We start from the raw sequence: 22,781 nt of genomic DNA on the forward strand, positions 1-22,781 counted from the left end.
TCATCCAATTTCTAGACTCTACCAGGTACCAAACTCAATCCTTTCTCTCTCTACAGCCTACTCCTGAAACATACTGGGTCTAAAGCAGCAGCTATCTCCTCTGAACTGGTGTTGCATCCCCCGGGCTCAAGTGCTCTGGGCCTGGGGGACTGTGAGAGATACATGAATCTGAGTCCTAGCCCATCTAAGTTAGTGTTAAGTTAAGTTAGTGTTAGTCCTGCATGTGAGTCCAAGTCCTTCTTCCCCCAGTCCTAGTGCTAGACTGAAGTCACGTAGGCAAGCCGACCCCCACACCCAGGTTCGCAGGGTCTGGTAGCTAGGTGTGTAACAGGAGGAAGAGGGGTGGAGCCCTCCCTGTTGAGGTATTCTTATGCTAATTCTCTGGTTCTTGCTGGAGGCAGACGGAGGAGAATCTCCACCTAACACTTTCAGCTAATGTCCCAGAGTGAGAGAAACCTTTCAATTACTCTCTAGTACTTAAAACATTAAACAAAGATAGTTAGAAACATTGTGTCGACCAGGAGACAATGCCCAATCTTAACCATTTACAAATCATTACTTGGGGTAGCTTTATGCCTAATTATGAGGCCGTGTTGATGATTGGAAAGACCGATCTGGAACACGTCTGAGTTAGGGGATACCAGCGACTGTCTGAAATTCAGGAGGCACAGATCTCCTTTTGGGGCCTTATTGCCTCTTATCTTTTATCAGGATTTTATCCCCGATATTATGGATGTGACTGGAGTAGACGAGTGTGCGTGGCATCACACGCCTTTAATCCCAGTGTTTGGGAGGCAGAGGCAGGAGGATTTCTGAGTTCGAGACTAGCCTGGTCTACAGAGTGAGTTCCAGAACAGCCAGTGCTACAACAGAGAAACCCTGTCTCGAAAAACAAAAAAACAAAACAAAACCAAAAAAACTTATACAAGTGGACTGGTGAACCAACCAGACAGACCTGTGAACAGACAAAATGCAGAGCTAGCCGTGTATGGTGATACAGGCCTTAAAGCCTAGCACTCAGGAGGCAGAGGCAGGTGGATCTTCAAGGCCAGCCTGGTCTGCAAAGGGAGTCTAGGACATCCAGGGCTCATACAGTGAAATGCTGTCTCGAAAAACCAAAAGTAAAAATAGCTGGAGAAACTGAACAAAGACACCTGGGAGTGACATTTCATATCTGTGAAGGGGAATTACTTATTGGTGACTGACAGGCAATGAAACTGAGGTGGCTTGTAATTGGTAAGTTCCAATATTATGGAAAGACACAAGCATGCTTAGGTTTCTAATGGCACCATGTGTACAGCTACAGTGTACTCATACATAAAATAAAATAGATAAATCTTAAAAAAAAAAAAAGTACTGACTTCTCTCCCAGGGGTCCTGAGTTCAATTCCCAGCAACCACCCGGTGGCTCAAAACCATATGTAATGGGATCTGATGACCTCTTCTGGTGTCTGAAGACAGCTACAGTGTACTTATATATAATAAATACATGCATCTTTAATAAATGAATCTTTAAAAAGTGCCCTTAACCACTGGGCCACCCCTCCAACCCCAATGAACAATTTCTTTTAGTTATATATGTATGCGTGGCATCTGCACACATGAATTACAGGTGGTTGTGAATCATTCCATGTAAGTGCTAGAAACTGAACTCTGGTGCTCTGCAAGAGCAGTATGTGCTCTTAATTGCTGAACCTTCTCTGTCTTTCGAGACAGGATTTCTCTGTATAGATAGCCCTGGCTGTCCTGGAGCTCACTTTGTAGACCAGGCTGGCTCCGAACTCAGAAATCTGCCTGCCTCTGCCTCCCAAGTGCTAGGATTAAAGGCGTGTGCCACCACTGCCTGGCCCTTCTCTGTCTTTTAAATGCTGAGATTACAAGTGTGAGCTACTATGCCTTAAGGAGAGATTCCTTGTTTAATCTCTCTCTCCCCCTCCCTTCCCTTCCCTTCCTCCTCTTCCTCCTCCTCCTCTTCCTCCTCCTCCTCCTCTCTCTCTCTCTCTCTCTCACACACACACACACAGGTTTGTGTATCAAATTTAGAACCTTAGACATTCAAAATAAGTGCTCTAACATTTGAGTTACCTCCCCAAACCTAGAGCCTAGGCTGGCCTCAAACTCAGATCCCCTTGCCTTTACCTCCCAAGTGGTGGGATTAAAAGCCTGTGCCACCACACTTGGCTCCCCTGGAGCTTTCTTTTGAAGAAACTCAGTCCTTGGTTCTGTCATCTACCTAAGCCCATGAGCCTGGTATATATCAGGCTTCAGTTAGTAGATACTTTCAGGACCTGCTGAGCCCAAGTGGTGTACGCCTTTAATCCCAGCATTTGGGAGGCAGAGGCAGGCGGATTTCTGAGTTCGAGGTCAGCCTGGTCTACAGAGAGTTCAGCCAGGGCTACAGAGAGAAACCCTGTCTGGAAAAAACAAAAAAAGCTGGGCAGTGGTGGCACACGCCTTTAATCCCAGCATTTGGGAGGCAGAGGCAGGTGGATTTCTGAGTTCAAGGCCAGCCTGCTCTACAGAGTGAGTTCCAGGACAGCCAGAGCTACACAGAGAAACCCTGTCTCGAGAAAAAAAAAAAAAAAGTTCAGGAATCCCAGTTTATCTCCTTTCTCCCCTGGTTTTCAGTATTCTAAAAGACCTGTGTTCTCCAATTTGGAGTACTTTAAAAAAATCCTCAGCCATTTTCCTGTGAGATGCTATGATAAAAGAAAATTCTGAGACATCTTAAACTCAACTATAAAGGCAGAAGGAAAAAGGAAAGAAGAAATGGTATTGGATTCTTGTTTGCATTAGTCAGAACACCATATGCATTGGGCTAGCCTGGAACTCACTATGTATATGAGGCTGACCTTGAATTTACAAAGATCTTCCTGTTTCTAAAGATTCATTTATTTATTTTATGTATATCAGTACACTGTAACTACAGATGGTTGTGAGCCACTATGTGGTTGTTGGGATTTGAACTTAGGACCTTCAGAAGAGCAGTTAGTGCTCTTAACCACTGAGCCATCTCTCCAGCCTGAGGTCTTCCTGTTTCGGACTTCAAAGTCCTGTTAAAATTAAAGGTGCTGGCTGGGATGCTTGTTTTTATTGTGCTTCATGTAAATCAAGCTGGCCTCAAACTTGCTATTGAGTTAAGAATGACCTTGAACTTCTTATCCTCCATGGAAACTACAAGAATTTCCTGTAGACTGTCCATCTATCACACATTCTGTGTATGTCAAAACTCATACTGGACAGTGAGTTCTGGGTTGAAAAGAGGATTTATTTTTGCACTCATCTAACCTGCCTTTGTCCATCAGTTGAACAAACACACTATATCATAATTTTTTAAAAAAATTATGTTTTTTCTTTGACAGGGTCTTGCATGTCAAGATTATCCATTCTCATCTTGAACTGGCTCTGTAGCCAGATTCAATTCCGGCAGGCATTGAATTTGTGAACTCCCTGCTTCATCCTTCTAAGGAGTACAACTACTTGGTCATGGTCAGGTTTAGCTTTTCTGATCTCTCAGAAATCATCTATGGAGCCTTCAAAGGATCGGAGATTGGCACTGACAGTGAACAGTGGCCTAAGGCCACTGTTAGACTATGGTGGGTCCAAGTCAGGTTATTAAGCATATCTATAACCCTAGGCACTTGGAGGCAGAGGCAGGAGGATCACCCTCCTGGTTCCAAGCTATAACCTTGTCTCCACAAAATAGTGGCTCAAGTATTAGAATGTGAGGTTGGAGCCGGGCATGGTGGCATCTGCCTTTAATCCCAGCACTAGGGAGGTGAGGCACAGGCAGTTGAATCTGAGTTCGAGGCCAGCCTGATCTACAAAATGAGTTCCAGAGCAGGTGAGGCTATACAGAGAAACCCCGTCTCAAAAAACAAAAAACAAAAAACAAAAACAAACAAACAAAAAAAACCAGGCTGCAGAGGTGGCTCAGCGGTTAAGAGCACTGACTGTTCTTCCGAAGGTCCTGAGTTCAAATCTCAGCAACCACATGGTGGCACACAACTACCTGTAATGAGATCTGATGCCCTTTACTAGTGTGTCTGAAGACAGCTACAGTGTCCTTAGCTATAATAAAATCTAAAAAAAAAACCACCCCCTTCCTGCCAAAAAGGTGAGGTTGGGGGATGGCTCAGTTAGTAAAGTGCTTGAGCAGACCTACATTTGAGCCCTAAACCTATGTGGAAAAAAAAAAGGGCCAGAAGTGTGTTGCCTAGCCTAATCAATGAGAGACCAGTCTTAAAGTAGTATTCCAGGCTGTCCTCTGACTCCACACTCACACCCAACACATACACAAATGATCAGAAAAAAGATTTTTAAAAGAACTTGAGGATTTCCGGTTTCGTCGGGATTCTGTCTTTTAAATGCTGAGACTATATTGTTTTGTCTCTGTTCCGACTAATCTGACCACGAATTAAAGCTCCAAATTGTGCTGTATTTATTTCCCAGAGAAAACACCATGCCACTACAAGCAGGGAGTCTTTTCTTTTTTTTTTTTTTTGAGTATTTCTTTAGTTTTCTGAATCTGCGCCCTAATGGGAGGCACCCTATAGATTCTGGTTGACGAAACGTAATGGATCACGTGGTGCTCAGCCTATAAGCGGCACTGTCCTTACACTGGAAGCTGCTTGACAGTCAGGATGACGTCTCTATTCCAGGGTAGACAGTCCGCCCAACTCTGTGCGTGCGCACCAGCCTTACTCGAGTCCCGCCCCATCCCACTAAGGGTAACCGCCTCCGTCCAGGTAGGGGTGGCATGCGAGGGAGGGACATCAGTGAGTCAGTGAGGGCGGGGACTAGAGGGCAAGTCTAGGGCCTTGGGGCTCCCCTGACTTCCGACTACGCCGGAGGTCGCCGGAGATTGTCCCGGTGACTGCCCTTCCGGGATGGCGACAGTTCCACGACTCAGGGACTGCGGTCTCGTAGATGCCGCGCCCTCGTGGCTGCAGCGCACAGTGTCCGCACCTCTTCTTGCTCCTGTCCCCAGGACCCGCAGTTCCCAGCCTGGAGTCGGGTGTCCCGGGTGGCTTGAGGACACGGAGTGCTTGGCAGGTGCCGAGCGGCGCCGCCTGCCCATCCTGACTGGCAGAGCCCAGGCTGCCAGAGCGAGGGGCCTCCCGAGGGTACATGCGGCTCCCTCCCGCCTACGCCTTGTGCTCCAGCGGCTGCGCAGCGGAGCAGAAAGCTGCGGTGGCGTGCTTCGGGGCCCCACAGACCTGCAGTACGGACGCCCTACTGACGTCGCAGGGTAATAAGACTCAGAGGCAGTTCCAAGGGGCTCTCACCCAGACCTAAGCCCTTAGCGTGCCTTCTGCGTGTCACTGCGGGGTAAACTGAGGGGCTTGTCCCCGTTTAATTTTGCAACTACTGCAGTTAGCTAGCTCCTTATTTACTGTTGTTCTTTGCACATTTCAGTGACCGAGGCCAGCCTCAGTGGAAAAAGGGAAATGGGAAATTCCAGAAATAAACAATAGGCTTTAAGGAACTTTTACTATGGTGCCTTATTGTATTTTATTTACTTACTAGGCCTAATTTATATATTTATGTTTTATCACTGTGTGTATAAGCAAAGTGTATGCGCTGTTCACTAACACCATGAGGGGGTAATGAAATATATTCCCCCCATGAAGGGGATACCTATTAGGAAAATATACTCCATTGTGTGCTAAGCATTGTGTGCAGTAAACTCTAGAAAGCTCAGAAGTGGGTACGGGGTTGTTTTTAAGTTATATGGATGATTCAATGAGCCTGGAGGTAGGAACCAATCTAGTGCCTTTCACAATGCCTGACAGCCTGGCACAGTCAATGAACCTGAGAGAATGACAAAGTTCTTTGACTAAGGGAGAGTAGGTCTGTATTGAGAGCTCAGCTCTGCTCCTCCTACTCCAGCCTCCCCTGGGCTCATGCAGACAAAAGTAATTAGGCTGAGCCTTTAATCACAGCTGGTTTCACAGGCAAGAGAACTTGGAAAAGGAGGGAAAGGCAAGCAATTCTGGGGACCCTCTCCTCCCCCAGTTTGGCTCTCAGTAATCTACTGTTTTCTTGTCTCCCTCAGGACACTGGGTTCCCTGGTTGCTGCCCCAGGCTTAATGATTGTCCAGAAGGTGGCTATAAAGAGCCTGGGTGGAGGAGAGAGAGCAGAAAAACACAGCTCAGCAGATCCAGGCACTAAAGAGAGCTAGCTGCAAGCAGGAGCAGTCAAGAGTCTGTGGTCAGAAGCACTGTGAGTGGGCCAGCAGGGCCAGCTTTTTCTACCATGGCAGCCCAAGGTTACGGCTATTATCGCACTGTCATATTTGCAGCCATGTTTGGAGGCTACAGCCTGTATTACTTCAACCGCAAAACCTTCTCCTTTGTCATGCCCTCCTTGGTGGATGAGATCGCTCTGGACAAGGACGATTTGGGTAAGCCTTGGAACGGTAAGGTGGTGGGCTGTGGGATACACTATTTGGGGTATGGTTTGTCCAGGCATGAGGGGTTTCAAGCATGTATCAGGTGCAGAGGCTGAGCTCTATGTGCATGAGTGTGGGTGAAGGACTGAGGCCAGTGTTTATCTGGTGTATATGCCTGGGACCCACACATGCCCAGGAGGCACTACTGGGAGGGGGCAGCAAGGTTTTCACACCTGTGTGTGCATGCAGCACCTGCAGGTCACAGTGAACAATGGGAAAGTAGCACCGTGATACCGCCAGGAGGAATAAGATCTTTGACTCTAGAGCCCTTCACATTCAGATGTGTTTGGGCAGCAGAACTCCTTGAGGGCTTCTGCGGGCATTCAGTGAGGTGGGAACTACAAATTCCAAGAGGCTGAGAAGTCCCAAGTCAGCCTGGGCCTGTGATGCATGGCTCAGGAGGCAGGAGAGTGTCAAGTCTGCAGCACAGGTCCTCCTGTTAATCAGGGAAAGGAACCTGTTTCACCCTGCCAAGCACCTGTACACACCTGACCCCTTACCTTCCTCCATCCCTCCTGTGCCTCTGCCCTGTCCCTCACCCTCAGGTGTCCTGCTCCCTGCTCCCCTTCGCTGCAGGGCTCATCACAAGCAGCCAGTCAGCAGCCTATGCCATCAGCAAGTTTGTGAGCGGGGTGCTGTCAGATCAGATGAGTGCCCGCTGGCTCTTCTCCTCTGGGCTGCTCCTGGTTGGTCTGGTCAACGTAGTCTTCTCATGGAGCTCCACAGTGCCAGCCTTTGCTGCTCTCTGGTTTCTTAATGGTCTGGCACAGGGGCTAGGCTGGCCGCCCTGTGGGAAGATCCTGAGAAAGGTGAGTGCATCTCTCAAGATAAGCCTCTCAAGTGGTGGAGGGTACCCAGTGAGCACTTGGGAGCACGTCTTCTTACACAACCCTTCCACCCCTAACCCATAGCAGGTTCCTCGGGAGTTCCCTGCCAGCTCCTATTGCTGTTAGGATATTTTAGGAGCCTGAGGGTGGTGGGATCGGGTGGCAGATGGGGGAATTGGCTCTGCCAAGTGGAAGCACTCTTTCCCTCATCCCTGTAATGTGAGTCTCTAGGTCTGCCCCACTCTAGGTCTAGTTGCTCCCTCTGTGTGGCCTTTAAGCCAGACACCTATTCTGTTCCCCTCTGCCTCACAGTGGTTTGAGCCATCCCAGTTTGGCACTTGGTGGGCTGTCTTGTCAACCAGCATGAACCTGGCTGGAAGTTTGGGACCTATCTTGGCAACGATCCTTGCCCAGAGCTACAGCTGGCGCAGCACACTGGCCATGTCTGGGGCATTGTGTGTGGTTGTCTCCTTCTTCTGTCTGCTGCTCATCCACAACGAACCTGCTGATGTTGGACTCCGAAATCTGGACCCTGCGCCCTCCAAGGGCAAAAAGGGTAAGCCTCTATCAAACTGACTCCTAGAGCACCTTCCTTTCCCCTGGCTCTGCACAATTTTGTTAGGACTAGCCTTTGTCTTGCCCTGTGCTTGCCAATGGATGTAGGCAAAGGAATGGCAATGGAGATTGGATGGGGGAAGTAAAGATTCTATCCTGAAAGTCAGAGCCAGCACACCCTGGGCCTTCTCTGACAGTACAGACCTTTCTATTCTGGGCACCCCCTTAAGTTTAAGCAGTTTGGGTACCTTCTTCCATCTGCACTGTCCTCACTTTCTTTCACTTGCATTGACGTAGAGGTGAAGGAAGCAGGGCTTTGAGGGGATGCCCCACATCACTCCTGGTTGTGCTCACAGCCTGTCCTGGCAGCTGGTTAATGAATGGTGGTGGTGCAGTGGGGGCAGGCCAGAAGAAGCAGAGCCCAAATCCTAGCTGGCCCCTTCCCACCTCCAGGCTCATCAAAGGAGGAGAGCACCCTACAAGATCTGCTGCTGTCCCCCTATCTCTGGGTGCTGTCCACTGGCTACCTTGTGGTCTTTGGAGTAAAGACTTGCTGTACAGACTGGGGCCAGTTCTTCCTTATCCAGGAGAGAGGGCAGTCCGCCCTTGTGGGTAAGATGACTGTTTAGACAGGGAAGGGTGTACAAACCAGGAACCTATGCAGGAGATGGGATCCCCGCCGTTTCTCCCTTTATCCACTTCCTCCTTAGGGCTGGGCATCCTTGAAGGTAGGTCTGTACCTTGGGATAACCTCAATGGGAAAATACCTTTTCACTCTTTTCCTTTTATCCTCCCCATAATTCCCCATGCAGGTAGTTCCTACATCAGTGCCCTAGAGGTTGGAGGCCTTGTAGGCAGCATTGCAGCTGGCTACCTGTCAGACAGGGCCATGGCAAAGGTGAGTGGATAGGAAGAACTGTGAAGAGAGGCCCTTTGAGGCTTCCTCCAATGGCTGGGCCAGCCAGTGGAGATGGAAGTCCTGGCATATGAGCTGGTTGGCATAGAAGGTAGACACTGGGTGAGATGGGAGCGATTCCAGGTTTCTCTTTACCTGCCTTAGAGATGTGGAGATAAAGCCAGTGGGAAAGAGACCCAGAATCTCTCTCCCTAATCAGTAGGCTTTTCTACCCCAAGAAAACTAGGGGCAGCAGTGGACTAGGTACAGCTCCCTAGCACGTGTCCCATGCCTGCCCCAAGGTGGAGGAAGGGATGCTGTGGAATTTGGCCTCAGAACACGGAGCAGCTCCCAGGGCCTCCCAGAGCTGCCTGGGGCCAACAACTGTGACAGATTGCCAAAGACTTGTCAGCAATAGCCCTGCTGTGTCAGAGTCCAGGGGTGGGGGTGTTTTGGCCTACTTGGAGGGCCTGATATGGCTGGTACTGTATCCATAGGCAGGGCTGTCTGTGTATGGGAACCCTCGCCACGGCCTGTTGCTGCTCATGATGGCTGGCATGGCAGCATCCATGTTCCTCTTCCGGGTAACAGTGACCAGTGACTCACCCAAGGTAAATATAGAGCCTAGCTGGCTGCAGGTACAAGAAGAGGAAGTAAGACATTCTCCTCTGGGCCAGCTCCTTCTCCCTTTGCAGTTCTGTTTGAACCTTATTTTCTCTCTTTGGTACTTTGTATCTTGCCTCCACTCTGGGCCTGGTTTTCTTCTCTTTCCTCTGCTCTCTAGGATGCTTTCTGGACTCCTGCTCTCCATCCTCTGGCTGAGCTCACGGGCTTTACGGAGCACGAGGTGCCTTAAAGATATCTCTGGTTTTCCTCCTGGTCTGTCTCACTTTTGTTTCACCCCTGTCTTGCCCCTAGTCAGCCCAGCTTGCAAATTCTGAAACAGCCAGCATCGAACTCTGAGGGATGACTCTGTCTCCCCTGTCCTTGTCCACCTAGGCCTTTGGGGCTGGCTCATTCACTGTGGGGTGAGGATGGCTCCCGACTATGCCTTGTCTAGTTTGTTCCTGAGGGCTAGGCACTCTTTCCTTAATAGGCACTTGTGGGCACTCTCTAGTTCTCAATGTCACTTCTTGCTCCTCTTGCAGATCTGGATCCTGGTGTTGGGAGCCATTTTTGGTTTCTCTTCTTATGGTCCCATTGCCTTGTTTGGAGTCATAGCCAATGAGAGTGCACCTCCCAACTTGTGTGGAACCTCTCATGCTATTGTGGGACTTATGGCCAATGGTAAGTCCTTCACTGTCTATTAGAGGCAGAATGTCTACCAGCTTAATCCTTTTGTTTGTTTGTTTGGGTTTTTTTGGAGTTTCTCTGTGTAGCCCTGACTGTCCTAGAACTCACTCTGTAGACCAGGCTGGCCTTGAACTCAGAAATCTGCCTGCCTCTGCCTCCCAAGTGCTGGGATTAAAGGTGTGTGCCACCACTGCCTGGCCTACCTGCTTAATCCTTACATATGGCTCAGCTTCTTCTCCTTCTCCCCAACAGTGGGTGGATTTCTAGCTGGATTACCCTTTAGCACCATCGCCAAGCACTATAGCTGGAGCACAGCCTTCTGGGTGGCAGAAGTGATTTGTATAACCAGCACAGTTGTCTTCTTCTTGCTTCGAAATATCCGCACCAAGATGGGCCGAGTATCCAAGAAGGCAGAGTGAATACAGTACTCACTATGGAGCATCCCCAACTGTAGCCTCACCGGCAGGACACAGAAAGGAAGAGCGGCTGCTTTGGCTAGCACAGAACCTTTGTGTTTCCATGTCTCCACTGTCTCTCTGGACCTCCATGGTGCTACAAGTTACCAGTGGCTAATGAGGTCCCAATTACCCATCCTATGCTCCATTTAAATGATGAGGAGGTTTGGTTTTAGACTCTATCAGCTTCTGTTTCTACCTTCTAGCAGACAGACAACTCCTGAATTCAGGGCATCTCCTATACCCTTCTTCCTCCCCTAGGTCCTGGTCTCCTAGTAAGGTGAACCTGCCTCTGCAGCTGCAGAGTATTAATGGCCTGTGGTTTCTGCTGTACCCCAAGGCTTCTTGTCAGGGTGCAAAATTGTTGCCAATACCTCAGTCCCTAAGGGAAGAGAGGAGGTCACCACTCTCATCAATAACCTGGGACAAAAGGGAGGAATATAGAGGGCAAGCCGACTTGTATAGATTAATAAAACTAGATTTGATACTAAACAGTCAGTGGTTCATCCTTTCAAAGGGAGACATAAACTAGACAAAGCTTTTCTTGGGAAAGTATTCTTACCAGTATCTGTTCTTTCCACTCCCAAAAGGAAAAACTTTTCTCTGGAGTGAGACAGCAGAAGTATAAATGGAACCTTTTAAGTACAAGCTCAGCATTTAACTAACACTGTACACTTCTAGGTTGCAGGTAGGCTAAATAACTTTAAGGAAAGGGGGCTCTGAAAGCATGGGTCCAAACTTAGGCTATTAGTAACTGGCTCGAGAACTTTGAGGCACAGGTATTTTATAATTTCCTAAATTCTGTAAGAGAATAGAATAGAACGTACGCTGTGGGGTCAGAGTGCATACTGAGATAAAGTGTAAATAAGTGTTCCATCATCCATCACAACCACCTCAGGCTCCCAGAAAATCAGTAGCTCTGGGTCTGCCTCTAAGGGTCAAGAGTCAAACTATTCTGCTAGTTTGTTTAATGAACATCATTTGTCTTGTTTTCTACTAGAAGACAGTACTTTACATTCATAGAATGCCCTTGCCAGTTCTGCCTTCCCCTCCCTTGCCTTTCTCCCAAATGATCAGTTAGGACAGAAAACACTAGAACAAAGGAATGTTTATTACAGCATTGCTAAGCCAGCTTCTTCCATAAATAAATCTGTACAGAGTAGGGCACAGGACTGTGGTATATACAGAGGGGCAGAGAACACAGCGTTTGAACCCAGGATCTGTCCCCATCACCAGGCTCAGTGTTCTACCATTTTCAAGTATATTAGCAAGGCTGCTGCAATAGGATCCTCACTGAGTAGAAACAGCAAAGCCCTCTGGAGCACATCTCATCTTAGGGGGTCCATTCCACGTTCATCCTATGACCCAGGTCCAAAAGTGCCAGCCTTCTCTGCCACCTCTAGAGCTAGCTTCAGGTTTTGGTCAAACAGCTCACATCTAGGCCAGACCCAGAAGACAAGAAATTGTGAGGTATGAGACTTCCACCACAAGGGTAGAGGCAGAATTGGTAGAAACAATCTGAAGAACATGAAGCCTAAGGAAACCCTGTGTCCTCATGATAAATAGAGCTGGTCACTATTGTTTTTACCTAAAAGCAATGCTTGTTCACACTTTAAATGATGGCACAAAGCTTTGGCAGTATATGGGGAATAGGGCTACCTACCTGATAGGCATTTCCAAGGAGTAGAATGGATTCTTGAGGGCAAAGTCTGAGTAAATCTCATAAATTTTTCGGAGAAGAGAATCTATTCCAGCTTGCCTAGGGTCTGCCAGGACCACAAACTTGATCCCTGAAGAAAAGCCAGGAATGGTTACCCAAGGACAGAGAACACATCAAATACCACTCTATTTTTGCAGCCCTTTCAATACTATAAACTACTATCATAGGCCCATTTTTATTTTGTCCTTATTCTTATTGCCACATAAAGCAGCGAACAAAGGAGGATAGAGAAGGGGTGACTTCGCTCTCACTAGGCGACTGAGTGACCAGACTCAAGATCAGCTGCCATTTTCAGACTTGCAGTTCCTCAGCAGAAATACGGTTACTGAAGACAAGCTCTGGCCGTTCAGCTATTCACACCAAGGCGTGAAGCAATTAAGTAGGATCCAAAGGCCATGCCTACTTGGCTTTCAAATTTTATTTAGACACCACACCTTCCAAACTGTGTAAAGCCTACCAATCTGGATTGTGCTCAAACCCAGGATAACCAGGGTTGAGCACACTGACTGACACAAAGTCAACCTTGGACTAAAGCTTTGGCTTTGGATTCACCAAACAAATGGGTATGTTTGAACACGTGTGCCTGGAAAACCTGACGCCATCCCTGTTGTTTACCGAAGCTTTCTCAGGTCAATCCCTTGGTCCATATTGGACCAATCTACCCCACCTATCCCTATGACCTCCTCTGTACGCACATACCTGTCAGTGTTTGGAAGCAGTGCAGTTTGAATGTATCTGTTTCCAGCATCTCAATGCCTGAACTGCCCTGTTCCGGAGATAGCTGGGAACCAATGGCAAAGAGCCTGTATGCAAAAGAGGTAAATTTGAGAATATACCATGTGACATGAAGGGAAAGTCCTCAAACTTTTCCCCTCAAGTACCCAATCTTTGGAGGGTTTACAGGGACAGTCAGGAGAAATAATGTGAATTGCCTAGCAGGAATGTCAAAATTTCTTTTAGGTTCATCTGCCTTCTGTACACATTATATATTATATATTTTGCTATGAAACATTGTTTCCCTAAGATTTATTTAATTTTTATTTATTATTTACCATCTCACTTAGTCACCTGGTGACAGTGAAGTTACTCTATCTCTAGCCTCCTCTGTAGGCTGCTTTATGTAGCAATAAAAACAAAATAAAAAAGGGCTTATGGAAGCATGAGTGTTTTTGCCTGCATGTATGTATGTGTACCATGTGTGTGCCTGGTGACTATAGAAGCCAGAAGAAGTCATCAAGTTCCTTCGAATAGGAGTTGGTTGTGAGCTACCATGTGGATGCTGGCTCTCTGCAAGAGCAGCAAGCACCAAACCATCTCTCAAGCCCCAAACTGAAACATTTTATACTAAATGTGTTAGCTAAAGCCACATACTAGGGACTACATGCATACCTTATTAGTTCATGGCTATTGCTATGTTAACACACCTTACACCATAGGTAGTTGCAGGAAGATTTTCAATGTCCACTTAGTTATCTACTTGGTGGTGGTTGTGGCGCACGTCTTTAAACCCAGCGCTTGGAAGGCAGAGACAGGTGGATCTCTGAGTTTGAGGCTAGGTTGGTCTACAGAGTGAGTTCCAAGACAGCCAGAAAAACCCTGTCTCAAAAAAAAATTTTTTTTAAAATTCAATTATCTTATGTTAATGATGAACAAAATAGGGTCAAGAGGACAAGAAGCTGACTGGGGGCTGGAGAGATGGCTCAGTGGTTAATAGCACTGACTGTTCTTCTAAGTTCAAATCCCAGCAACTATATGGTGGCTCACAACCATCTGTAATGAGATCTGATGCCCTCTTCTGGTGTGTCTGAAGACAGCTACAGTGTACTTATGTATAATAATAAATCTTTTTTTAAAAAAAGGAAGCTGACTGGACAAAAGTCAAACTACCTCAAACCTAGGTATAGTTGACATTTCTTCATAAAAAGAGCTCAGCCACTTAAAGACGTACAACAAAGTGATTGTCAGTACACACACAAAAAAAACCCACTTTAGCCAGCCTAGAGACAGATGCTCTAGTCTGGGGAGGAAATGTTTAAAAGGGGTAGGGACACTTACGAGTGGAACATAGAGGCCAGCATAAGCTTCTCGTTCGAGGTAAGGCGGGGCCGGCCGAATCGAATGGAAACTGGGTAATTCGCAGGGTTACCCAGATACTCCAGCACTTCTTTCCCGTCAGCCGTGTACTTGCCATTTACATCCATGCCATTGATGGCCAATACTGCATGGCCCACTATGAGAAGAGTGGCTAAGGATCAGAGACGGTCCCCGCCCCTTTTACTCCCACTCCCACCTTGCACCCTAACCCCTCCTTTTACTCCCACTCCCATTCTGCACATAACCCCTCCCTGACTCCCATTCCCACCCGCCACCAGCACGCTTCCGCAGCGCCGGCCCCGCCCTCGAGCCCAGCCCACCCCGGATGCCGTCGCGCTGGCCGAAAGCGACCAGCACGCGTTCGTCATGTAGTTTCAGCAGCAGGTCCAGCGGGTAACTGAAAGTTTTCTCAGCCTCAGCCCGTGGCGAGTAACTGTCCCACTGGTAAATCAGGCCGCCGGCTTTGTTCACCACGTACACGCTAAAAATCGCCATGACTGCGCTACGGATAGGGCACTACAACCCCGCCCCACAGACGCCCCAGTACCGGAACTGGTGTCACAGCCCCGCCTCTGCTCTCCGTCCAGCGGGTCCCCCTGCCCCCCTCCCCGCTGAAGCGCACGCGCAAACCAAGGCCCCATAGTTCTAATAAACGAATTTCTGGGAACTGGTCCACTATATTTCTCAGTGACAGAGAAGAGAATTAGTGGCTGTCGGGTGACCCACAGCAAAGTGCGGCAATTTTACGACCAGCCTCGCAGTTTGCAGGTTGGAAGCCACACCCCCTATCCGTGTCACAGGAGGGTGAGGCGGAGTTTAGCAAAGCCGTGGCCCCACCCCTTGCCCCGGAAGTACTCTCCGGAGACAGAGGTTTCTGGGATTGTTGGCTCACCGCGCTTCCTTTTCTTCCGACATCTTAGTGAGGCTGCGGTGGTCCACCCGACTCTCTGAACTTCGCCATGGTAAGGCCTGCGAGTGTTGAGCAGTGGGGTTCAGGGGGCCGAGCGGTGCTGGGGGGAGGTGGAGGCGACCCTACACGGAGTGCTGCGTGACCCGCGAGCCTGCTTCTCGAGGCGGCTGCGGCCATCGTGCCCATGTGCTCCGGCGGCGCCGCCGTGGGTGGGTGAAGGACTGCGATCGGGGCTCATGGGACCGACCACCTTGTGACTAGTCTACACTCCCGCTCTCTTCCCCTAGCCGCCCAAAGACGACAAGAAGAAGAAAGATGCCGGAAAGTCGGCCAAAAAAGACAAAGACCCAGTAAATAAATCTGGTGGCAAGGCCAAAAAGAAGGTAGGTGATACCTATTTGTAATGGGATTCTGGGAGACCTTTCATGAACTTGTGCTGTAATTTTTTTTCCCCCAGATACCGAATTCTAAAATCATACTGTTGACGTTTTCATTCTTTAAAGTAGTGGTATTCAACCTTCCTAATGCTGCGAACCTTTTAATATGGTTCTCGTTGTGAACAAGAACCTTTAAGTTATTTTTGTTGCTACTGCTTAGTTTTGCTATTGCACTGAATCATAATGTAGATGTCTGGTCCTCAGGGTATCTGATAGCGACTCCAACGTTGCTTTAAAGCCATGCATTAAAGCCATGAAGTCTTTATCTGAGATGGTAGTGACAGAGGTTTCTCAGGTGCTTGATGTTTGGGAGAAAAGGGATGGTTCTGACTGGTTCCCTCATTTGTTTTGATGAGCAGAAGTGGTCCAAAGGCAAAGTTCGGGACAAGTTGAACAATCTTGTCCTGTTTGACAAAGCTACATACGACAAGCTCTGTAAGGAAGTTCCCAACTATAAGCTTATCACTCCAGCTGTTGTCTCGGAGAGACTGAAGATTCGAGGTTCCTTGGCCAGGGCAGCCCTCCAGGAGCTACTTAGTAAAGGTAATTGATGTGCCCTGTGTTTTTATGAGTGGGTTGTCTTGTTGGTAGCAGCATTACTGGGGAAACTTGAAGGATAGACTGATTTCCAAAATCTTTAGATGTGAAAATTTAGGTTCCAGCTACTTTAGTGCCATGGATTCCTTTACAGTTCAGTGAAACACAAGGATCCTTCAAGTGAATACATAATTTGCAATTAGAGAAAAATTACTGCTTTTTTGAGATAAGCTTTTCTTAGAACTCCCTTTGTAGACTAGGCTGGCCTCCAACAAACGTGCTTACCGCCATGTCCTGCCACTGCTTTTAGTGTCCTTAGCGTTGGCCTTGAAATCCTGATCCTTGTGTTACTTCTCAGCTAATTGGATTAAAGGCCAGTACCACGTGCCTTGTTATTTTGGAATACCGTTTCACTATGTTGTCCAGGCAAATTATTCTCCTGCCTCTGGTGTTTTAACTACATACAGAAAGGTCTACGCAGATAGTCTGGGTGTGGTTTTAGTTGGGTCACAAGTATAAACTATAGTCCTTATGACATAGAGGTAGTGGCCCCTTAAATCTGTCCTAAGCATCTAGAAGAAGAGCAGTTACTCCTGTGACCACACTCATGGCAAGATAAGACTTACCCAGGAGCTGTCAGGCCAGCTAGCTTAGTACACTGCTGTATGGCAGCATGAGAAACTGCCCCAACGGGGTGGGAGAATAAGACTGACTCCTGATGGCAGACTGTCCCTACACTCCAACACACTAAATTTATAGTAAATCCTAAAAGCAGCTACATTGATGGCTCGCTTGTTGGCTCTCCTGTCCCAGTTTCTCTATAGACCAGGTCAGACTCTGCTCCCAGGTGTTGGATAAAGGATACATGCTTGTGGACCCAGCATATTGAAGGCTAAAATGAGTCTGCTATATGAAGAAATCTGACACCCTTGGAGCTGGACAGATGGCTCCAAACCCTCTCTAATACCAGTCCCAGAGCATCACGTTTCCTTCTCAGATACCAGATGCATGTGTGTACATACATTCATGAAGGCATGAACCTTACTGAGTTTTAAAACCATACCCTTTCTCCTTAGGACTTATCAAGCTGGTTTCAAAGCACAGAGCCCAAGTAATTTACACTAGAAACACAAAGGGTGGAGATGCCCCAGCTGCTGGTGAAGATGCATGAACAGGTGGGAACCAAAGGTCTCTTGGTGTTGAAGCATCCCATGTTCTCTTTATCAGATGTTCTGGTTATGACTTCATTTTTTTCTGTTTTGTTTACAGATTCAATCAGCTGTACATGTGAGAAAATAAAACTTTATTGAATCAAATGAATGGGTGCATCTGTTTTACTAAGGCAGCTGGAGAGGATTTGGTCTTAGGAGAATAAATAGCTGGAATGTGTTGTTAGCCTTGAGATCAGATGAGATTGAGCCTTCAGCTTTTCCCTTTATCTGGCTGCTTGCTTCTTGTTGCAGCTTCAGTTTTGAATTGATGCCTGAAAGGAAATAAAGATTTCATTAGCAAGGCTAATGGTAAATCTTTAGGGAGGTTGCTGATTAAAGTCTGGATACTTATCCATCCATACCTGGACTGCCAGCGGCGTCCATTATTCCAGACTCTGCCAAAAGAGGGCAGCCAGCCTGCACTGGTGTTGGAACTGTGATCAAAGTTGGCCCCAACTCTATCTGGAGGGAGTTTCTTCAGTTTTTGTTTTTCCTCTGCAAATAGGAAATAATGTGTTTGAATTTGTATTTTTGGGGGTAGGGGGTGTTCAAGAGACAGGGTTTCTCTGTATAGTCTTGGCTGTCCTTGAACTCAGAAAATCCACCTGTTTCTGCCAAATGCTGGGATTACTGGCCTGCAGCTAGCTAGCTCAAGAACTTTATTGTGAAGTCCTGAAACAATGTGTTGCTTGAGGTAGCTGGCTTACTTTCTTTGAGAAATTCTTCATAGGAAGGTCCTATTGGGAGGCTTCCAGAGCTGTGCTCTTCCTCTTGGATCATCCAGGGAGGTGTGGCACCTAGAATAAAGCAAAGCCCTTTAAGCTCCACCATACTGCATACTGCACCGTAATGCCTTCCAGCTAGGTGTCCTCAATGGTTGGGGGGGGGGGGGCTGGAAAAATGGTTCCAAAGTTAAGATCATGGTCTGATCCTTCAATGTAGGCATGTGCAGACAAACCCACAAATGCACATGAAGTACAAATTTAAAAAGTAGCCCAGGCGTTCTGAAGTCCCAAGAGGACAGTGGAGGGCTGGAGAGAGCTCAGTGGTTAAGAGCACTCTGACTGCTCTTCCAAAGGTCCAGAGTTCAATTCCCAGAAACCACATGATGGCTTACAACCATCTGTAATGGGATTTGATGCCCTCTTCTGGTATGTCTAAAGGTAGCTACAGTGTACTCAGAGGACAGTGGGTCTCCTGGGACTGGAGTTGAGATGACTGAGCTGCCACATGGGTGCTGGGCACTGTACCTGCCATCACCAGGTCTGCTGACTTTTTTGAGACAGGGTTTCTCTGGTCCTGGCTATCCTGGACTCCATAGACGAGGCTGGTCTCAAATTCACAGATTTCACCTGCCTCTACCTCCCCAATGCTTTGTTTTAAAGGAAAAAAGTAGCTTCAATGAAAGCCCTGACTCAAGCATCATTGTACTCCATTAAGACACTTGGTGATATTTGGTCCTGTGAAGGCTCTATGCCCCAGTGTAGGGGAATGCCAGGGCCCGGTGGAGAGGGAAGGAACGTGGTTTGTTTTTTTCCGGAGGGGAAACCGGGAGAGGAGATATCATTTGAAATGTAAACTAAGCTCTTTCCAGGTGTCATTATCATAATCCCCAGCATTATAGTAACCTCCACCTTGCATAACTGATTAGCAGCTGGTACATGTAGTTAGTATTTAGTCACCTGTTTTCTCAAATTGATTAATGGTTTGACTATGTGAAGACCTCCCTGCCTTAGGGTCCCAAGTGCTGAAGTTATAGGTTCTATTTGTCTTGCTGCATTGGAGTCTAGCTGAAATAAACTTGGTTTCAGCTATGGTTGCTGGCCAGCACCTGTCTCCATCCCCTGGTACTGAGGCTACAGTGATGCCTGGGTTTTGGGAGAGTGGAAGCTGGGTCTTCATGCCTGCACAGCAAGTGCTCTTACTGAGCCATTTCCTCAGCTCTTGCAAGTTTTGATCTATTCTGAATACAAACTCTTGAATAGATGAAAGTAGACATTTAAAGTTATTTAAAAAGAAAGCAACTGATGGGTGGTGATAGGACACACCTTTAATCCCAGGCAGAGGCAGGTAGGATCTCTGATATCTAGGTCAGCATGGTCTACAAACTTGAGTCTCAGAGCAGCCAGGTTTACACAGAGAAAACCTGTCTCAGAAAACCAAAAAGGAAAACAAAACCCCAGCAAACTGGTTAGATATGGCAATGACTACTTCTAGGACTGAAGTTGCTTCAAGAACTCAAGGCCATTGTGAACAAAGGGTTATTAACCTGTGTCAAAAGAGCTTGGCATGGTGCTACATACTTCAGTCCCAGCACTCAGGAGGCAGAAACAGCCATGGCTACATAGTGAGACTGTCCAAAGAACAGAAACCAAAAGACAATCTTGCAGACTCAGAAACTTACCTGAGTGAATGTTACCAACTCCAGGTGTATCCTGTAGTAAAAATGGAGTAGAGATAAGCCTCAGGATAAAATATTCATAAGCAATTGACAGCAAACTTTAGGGGAGGGGAATACAACTTTGGACAATGCTACTTCAGTACTTCTGAAGAATTAACCAGTAACTAAGGACAGTCCCAAGGGAGACAGGGTAAAATTGGGGAGGTACTAGGATTTAGGGGCAGAGTGGCTAGTTTCAGATGCCTGTATGGGTGGTGAAGTGTGGACACTCTATTGAGCAGGTTGACACTGATAGCAAGGGGCAGCAGTTATGAAAAAGATCACTGAAAGGTTACAACAGGCCTTAGGAACACTATTAAGGAAGGGCTCAGTAAGGGAAGTCCAGCAGAGAAGATGGAGATGACTAGAATAAGTAGAAAAGCCAAAACAGGCCTGCTGTGGGACATGAGAGCTTAGGGACCTCTTCTGGTTTGCTTGTTCTTGTACCTGATGGCCAATGAATGTTAGGTGCTGTCCTGTCTCCATCCAATCAAGCTCTGCAACAGGTTGCAAGGCCAAGTGTGATACCTGCTGTGAGCTGGAGGCTACATGGCTGAAAGACAGGGGAGCCAGGCTGGCAGATGAGGTCCTTGAGCACTGAGGATGGCAAAGATCAGACTGGTTCCCATTTCCCAGCATTCAACTCCAGAGTGCCCTGAGGACTTACCCGTTGGTCGCTTTCCAACTTTCAGGTGCTGAAGAACCCTCCTCTGGATCTGACTCTGCCTGAGGCTGAGTTTGATTCAGGAAAAATAAATGTGTCTAAAGTGCTTAAGAGCCTGCCTGGGCCATGCCCCCACACTCCAGACTCCAGTATCTTATGGAAGGTACTGCCCATTTTGCCAACTCCCAGCCCTGCCCACATCTCTGGACCTGCCCCCAGTGGACATGGTAGTGTGAACCATTAGTTCTCTGAGAAGAGCTGACGTGAAATGCTGGATGGGGGAAGCCAGGCATCAGTGGATTTGGATACTGCGCTGGGTCCTCCGAGGGAAACCAACCTCTAAGACAGATCGGACCACTTCCTGTCGACTCTGTTCTACCTCGCGGATCTGAGCTGCCATCTGTGGGAGAGAGAATGCTTAGATGGGCTCGGGGTTATGGGGTAGGGCTTTCAAAGGCCTTTCTTCCTACCTCTTTAATCACCTCGTCCTCCTTTTCCTCATAGGAATCCAAGCCCTTCACCATGGACTTCTTAAACCTAGAAATATAGGAATTATAAAGATACTGAAAAGAAATAAATCTGCTTAGAACTCCAGCTCTACCAGTTGTAAAGAACACTTCAGTAGATAATTTTTAATTCTGAGGGGGAAAAAAACGAGACAATAATTGACTGTACATTAGGCCAGCATATAACTCCCACCTCAGCCACTGAGGGCTGAGAATATAGGAATGAATCACCACGCTCAGCTCAGAAAATGTTGACAATTTTCAACTAACAGAAACAAACCTGGTAAAGTGAGCACCTTGCCTCTCACCTGGGGACATAACACTGTCATATAGCTCCACTATTCTTCATTTGTTTTCTTAAAGTTTTTTGGTTTTTTTTTATGGTTATCTTGCCTGCATGCATTTCTAGTTTCCTTGGAGACCAGAAGAGGGTGTTGATCACTTATAGCTGGAGTTATGGGTGATTGTGAGCTGCACAATTAGTGGGTACTGGAAACTGAACTCAAGTCTTCTGCAAGAGTAACAAATTCTCTTAATCAGGGAGCTTATCCCCAGCCTCTGAGACAGGTTTCTCTGTGTAACAAAGTCCTAGCTGTCCTGGAACTCACTTTGTAGACCAGACTGGCCTCTAACTCTCAGAGATCTGCTGCCTCTGCCTCCCAAGTGCTGGATCAAAGGTGTGCACTGCCATGTCTGGCTTACCAATACTACTCTTGACCACTTAACCTTTACACCTAAAGAAATTATAAACTATTTTCCTACTTAAATCCCTCCATTCATTCCTTACGTGTATAGTCCTGCCACAGTGAAAACTCTGGTCCCCAACAATGTATTTGTATTCATTTTATACTACAATACTTAAAAAGTAGGGCTGGAGAGAGATCTCAGTGGTTAAGAGCACTGGCTGCTATGCTAGAGAACTCAAGATTGATTCCCACATCCTGCCTCATGGAGACTGTAACTCTAGTTCCTGGGGATCTAATGCCTTCTAGTCTTAGAGGACATCATATACACAAATGGTATACACACATACACACACACATATATATGGATGTTGGTAAAAACCCACTCATTAAAAAAAAAAAAAGTACATTGTACTCTTCCAGTGGACTCAAGTTCAGTTTTCAGCATTCATGTTGGACAACTGACAACAACCTAACTCCAACTCCAGAGGGATTTGATGCTTCTGGCCATCTTGTGGAGTAGCACTCAGATGCATATACCCAACACAGACATGGACACACACATAAATACAATAATCAGTCATAGAAAAAAAAATTCCACTATTGGCTTTGAGAGAAGGTTCAGAAATTAAAAGCACATACTGCTCTTGCATACAACCGGAGTTCAATTTCCAACACATATGTGGGGCTGCCCACAGGTGCCTGTAACTCTAGCTCCAGCAAACTATCACCTCTGGTCCCCAAGGACACTCGAATTCACACGAAATAAATACCCCAACTATTTTTTTTTCCGAGACAGGGTTTCTCTGTATAGCTCTGGCTATCCTGGAACTCACTCGGTAGACCAGGCTGTCCTCAAACTCAGAAATTTGCCTGCTCCTGCCTCCCACATGCTGGGATTAAAGGTGTGCGCCACCACTGCCTGGATCCACATAAAGTATTAACTAACACCAGCACTGAGAAAGTGGAGGTAGGAAGATCTTGAGATTGAAGCTTGTATAATGAGATCCTGTCTCAAAAGGAAGCTAGGCAACCCTGTCTTGGGTCAGGGCACTTGTATGCTTTTTTTAACCTTGCTTTTTTTTTTTTTCTTAGAAGG

General features: G+C 47.1%; 4 protein-coding genes and 1 non-coding gene across 14 annotated transcripts in view; 2 read left to right on the forward strand and 3 right to left on the reverse strand.

The window, feature by feature from the left end:
• Positions 1-3,201: 3,201 nt before the first annotated feature.
• On the reverse strand, positions 3,202-3,325 carry LOC116074146. The gene has a single exon (XR_004112104.1). It is a non-coding gene; the product is annotated as a small nucleolar RNA SNORA40 (small nucleolar RNA).
• A 1,302-nt stretch (positions 3,326-4,627) lies between these two features.
• On the forward strand, positions 4,628-10,972 carry Slc37a4 (solute carrier family 37 member 4). Of its 7 annotated transcripts, none has more exons than XM_031343484.1 (11): positions 4,628-4,730; positions 4,991-5,251; positions 6,059-6,407; positions 7,032-7,264; positions 7,595-7,838; positions 8,291-8,449; positions 8,650-8,735; positions 9,230-9,343; positions 9,517-9,579; positions 9,881-10,019; positions 10,278-10,972. In XM_031343484.1, exons 3-11 carry the CDS (start codon positions 6,260-6,262, stop codon positions 10,442-10,444), a joined length of 1,353 nt encoding a protein of 450 aa, XP_031199344.1. In that variant the 5' UTR covers positions 4,628-4,730; positions 4,991-5,251; positions 6,059-6,259; the 3' UTR covers positions 10,445-10,972. The 7 variants fall into 7 exon arrangements, with proteins under 7 accessions (XP_031199344.1, XP_031199346.1, XP_031199342.1 ...); XM_031343486.1 differs by having other exon boundaries at positions 4,645-4,748; positions 4,991-5,331; positions 6,306-6,407; XM_031343482.1 differs by having other exon boundaries at positions 4,645-4,748.
• Positions 10,973-11,570: 598 nt separating this feature from the next.
• On the reverse strand, positions 11,571-15,042 carry Trappc4 (trafficking protein particle complex 4). 2 transcript variants are annotated; one of them, XM_031343489.1, is made up of 5 exons: positions 14,615-15,042; positions 14,256-14,430; positions 12,900-13,003; positions 12,144-12,270; positions 11,571-11,917 (listed from the first exon to the last, which is right to left on the reverse strand). In XM_031343489.1, the coding sequence occupies exons 1-5, from the start codon at positions 14,787-14,789 to the stop codon at positions 11,839-11,841; spliced, it is 660 nt and encodes a 219-aa protein (XP_031199349.1). In that variant the 5' UTR covers positions 14,790-15,042; the 3' UTR covers positions 11,571-11,838. The 2 variants fall into 2 exon arrangements, with proteins under 2 accessions (XP_031199349.1, XP_031199350.1); XM_031343490.1 differs by lacking the exons at positions 12,900-13,003; positions 14,615-15,042 and having other exon boundaries at positions 14,256-14,593.
• Positions 15,043-15,104: 62 nt separating this feature from the next.
• Positions 15,105-17,494, forward strand: Rps25 (ribosomal protein S25). Its single transcript, XM_031343491.1, has 5 exons — positions 15,105-15,256; positions 15,492-15,587; positions 16,001-16,184; positions 17,255-17,353; positions 17,448-17,494. The coding sequence occupies exons 1-4, from the start codon at positions 15,254-15,256 to the stop codon at positions 17,347-17,349; spliced, it is 378 nt and encodes a 125-aa protein (XP_031199351.1). The 5' UTR covers positions 15,105-15,253; the 3' UTR covers positions 17,350-17,353; positions 17,448-17,494.
• The window catches only part of Ccdc84 (coiled-coil domain containing 84), an 11,301-nt gene continuing 5,982 nt past the window's right edge, over positions 17,463-22,781 (reverse strand). For 2 of the 3 annotated variants that reach the window (XM_031343481.1, XM_031343479.1), the window contains exons 6-13: positions 20,964-21,030; positions 20,831-20,893; positions 20,497-20,561; positions 20,277-20,403; positions 19,794-19,824; positions 18,097-18,186; positions 17,752-17,884; positions 17,463-17,661 (exon numbers count right to left, since the gene is read on the reverse strand). In XM_031343481.1, coding sequence (XP_031199341.1) covers positions 17,601-17,661; positions 17,752-17,884; positions 18,097-18,186; positions 19,794-19,824; positions 20,277-20,403; positions 20,497-20,561; positions 20,831-20,893; positions 20,964-21,030 — 637 coding nt within the window. In that variant the 3' untranslated portion in view covers positions 17,463-17,600. The remainder of the gene's footprint in view (positions 17,662-17,751; positions 17,885-18,096; positions 18,187-19,793; positions 19,825-20,276; positions 20,404-20,496; positions 20,562-20,830; positions 20,894-20,963; positions 21,031-22,781) is intronic. The other variant, XM_031343480.1, reaches the window with a different exon arrangement.

Source organism: Mastomys coucha, unplaced genomic scaffold (assembly GCF_008632895.1).
Source record: "Mastomys coucha isolate ucsf_1 unplaced genomic scaffold, UCSF_Mcou_1 pScaffold23, whole genome shotgun sequence".
Classification (NCBI taxonomy): domain Eukaryota; kingdom Metazoa; phylum Chordata; class Mammalia; order Rodentia; family Muridae; genus Mastomys; species Mastomys coucha.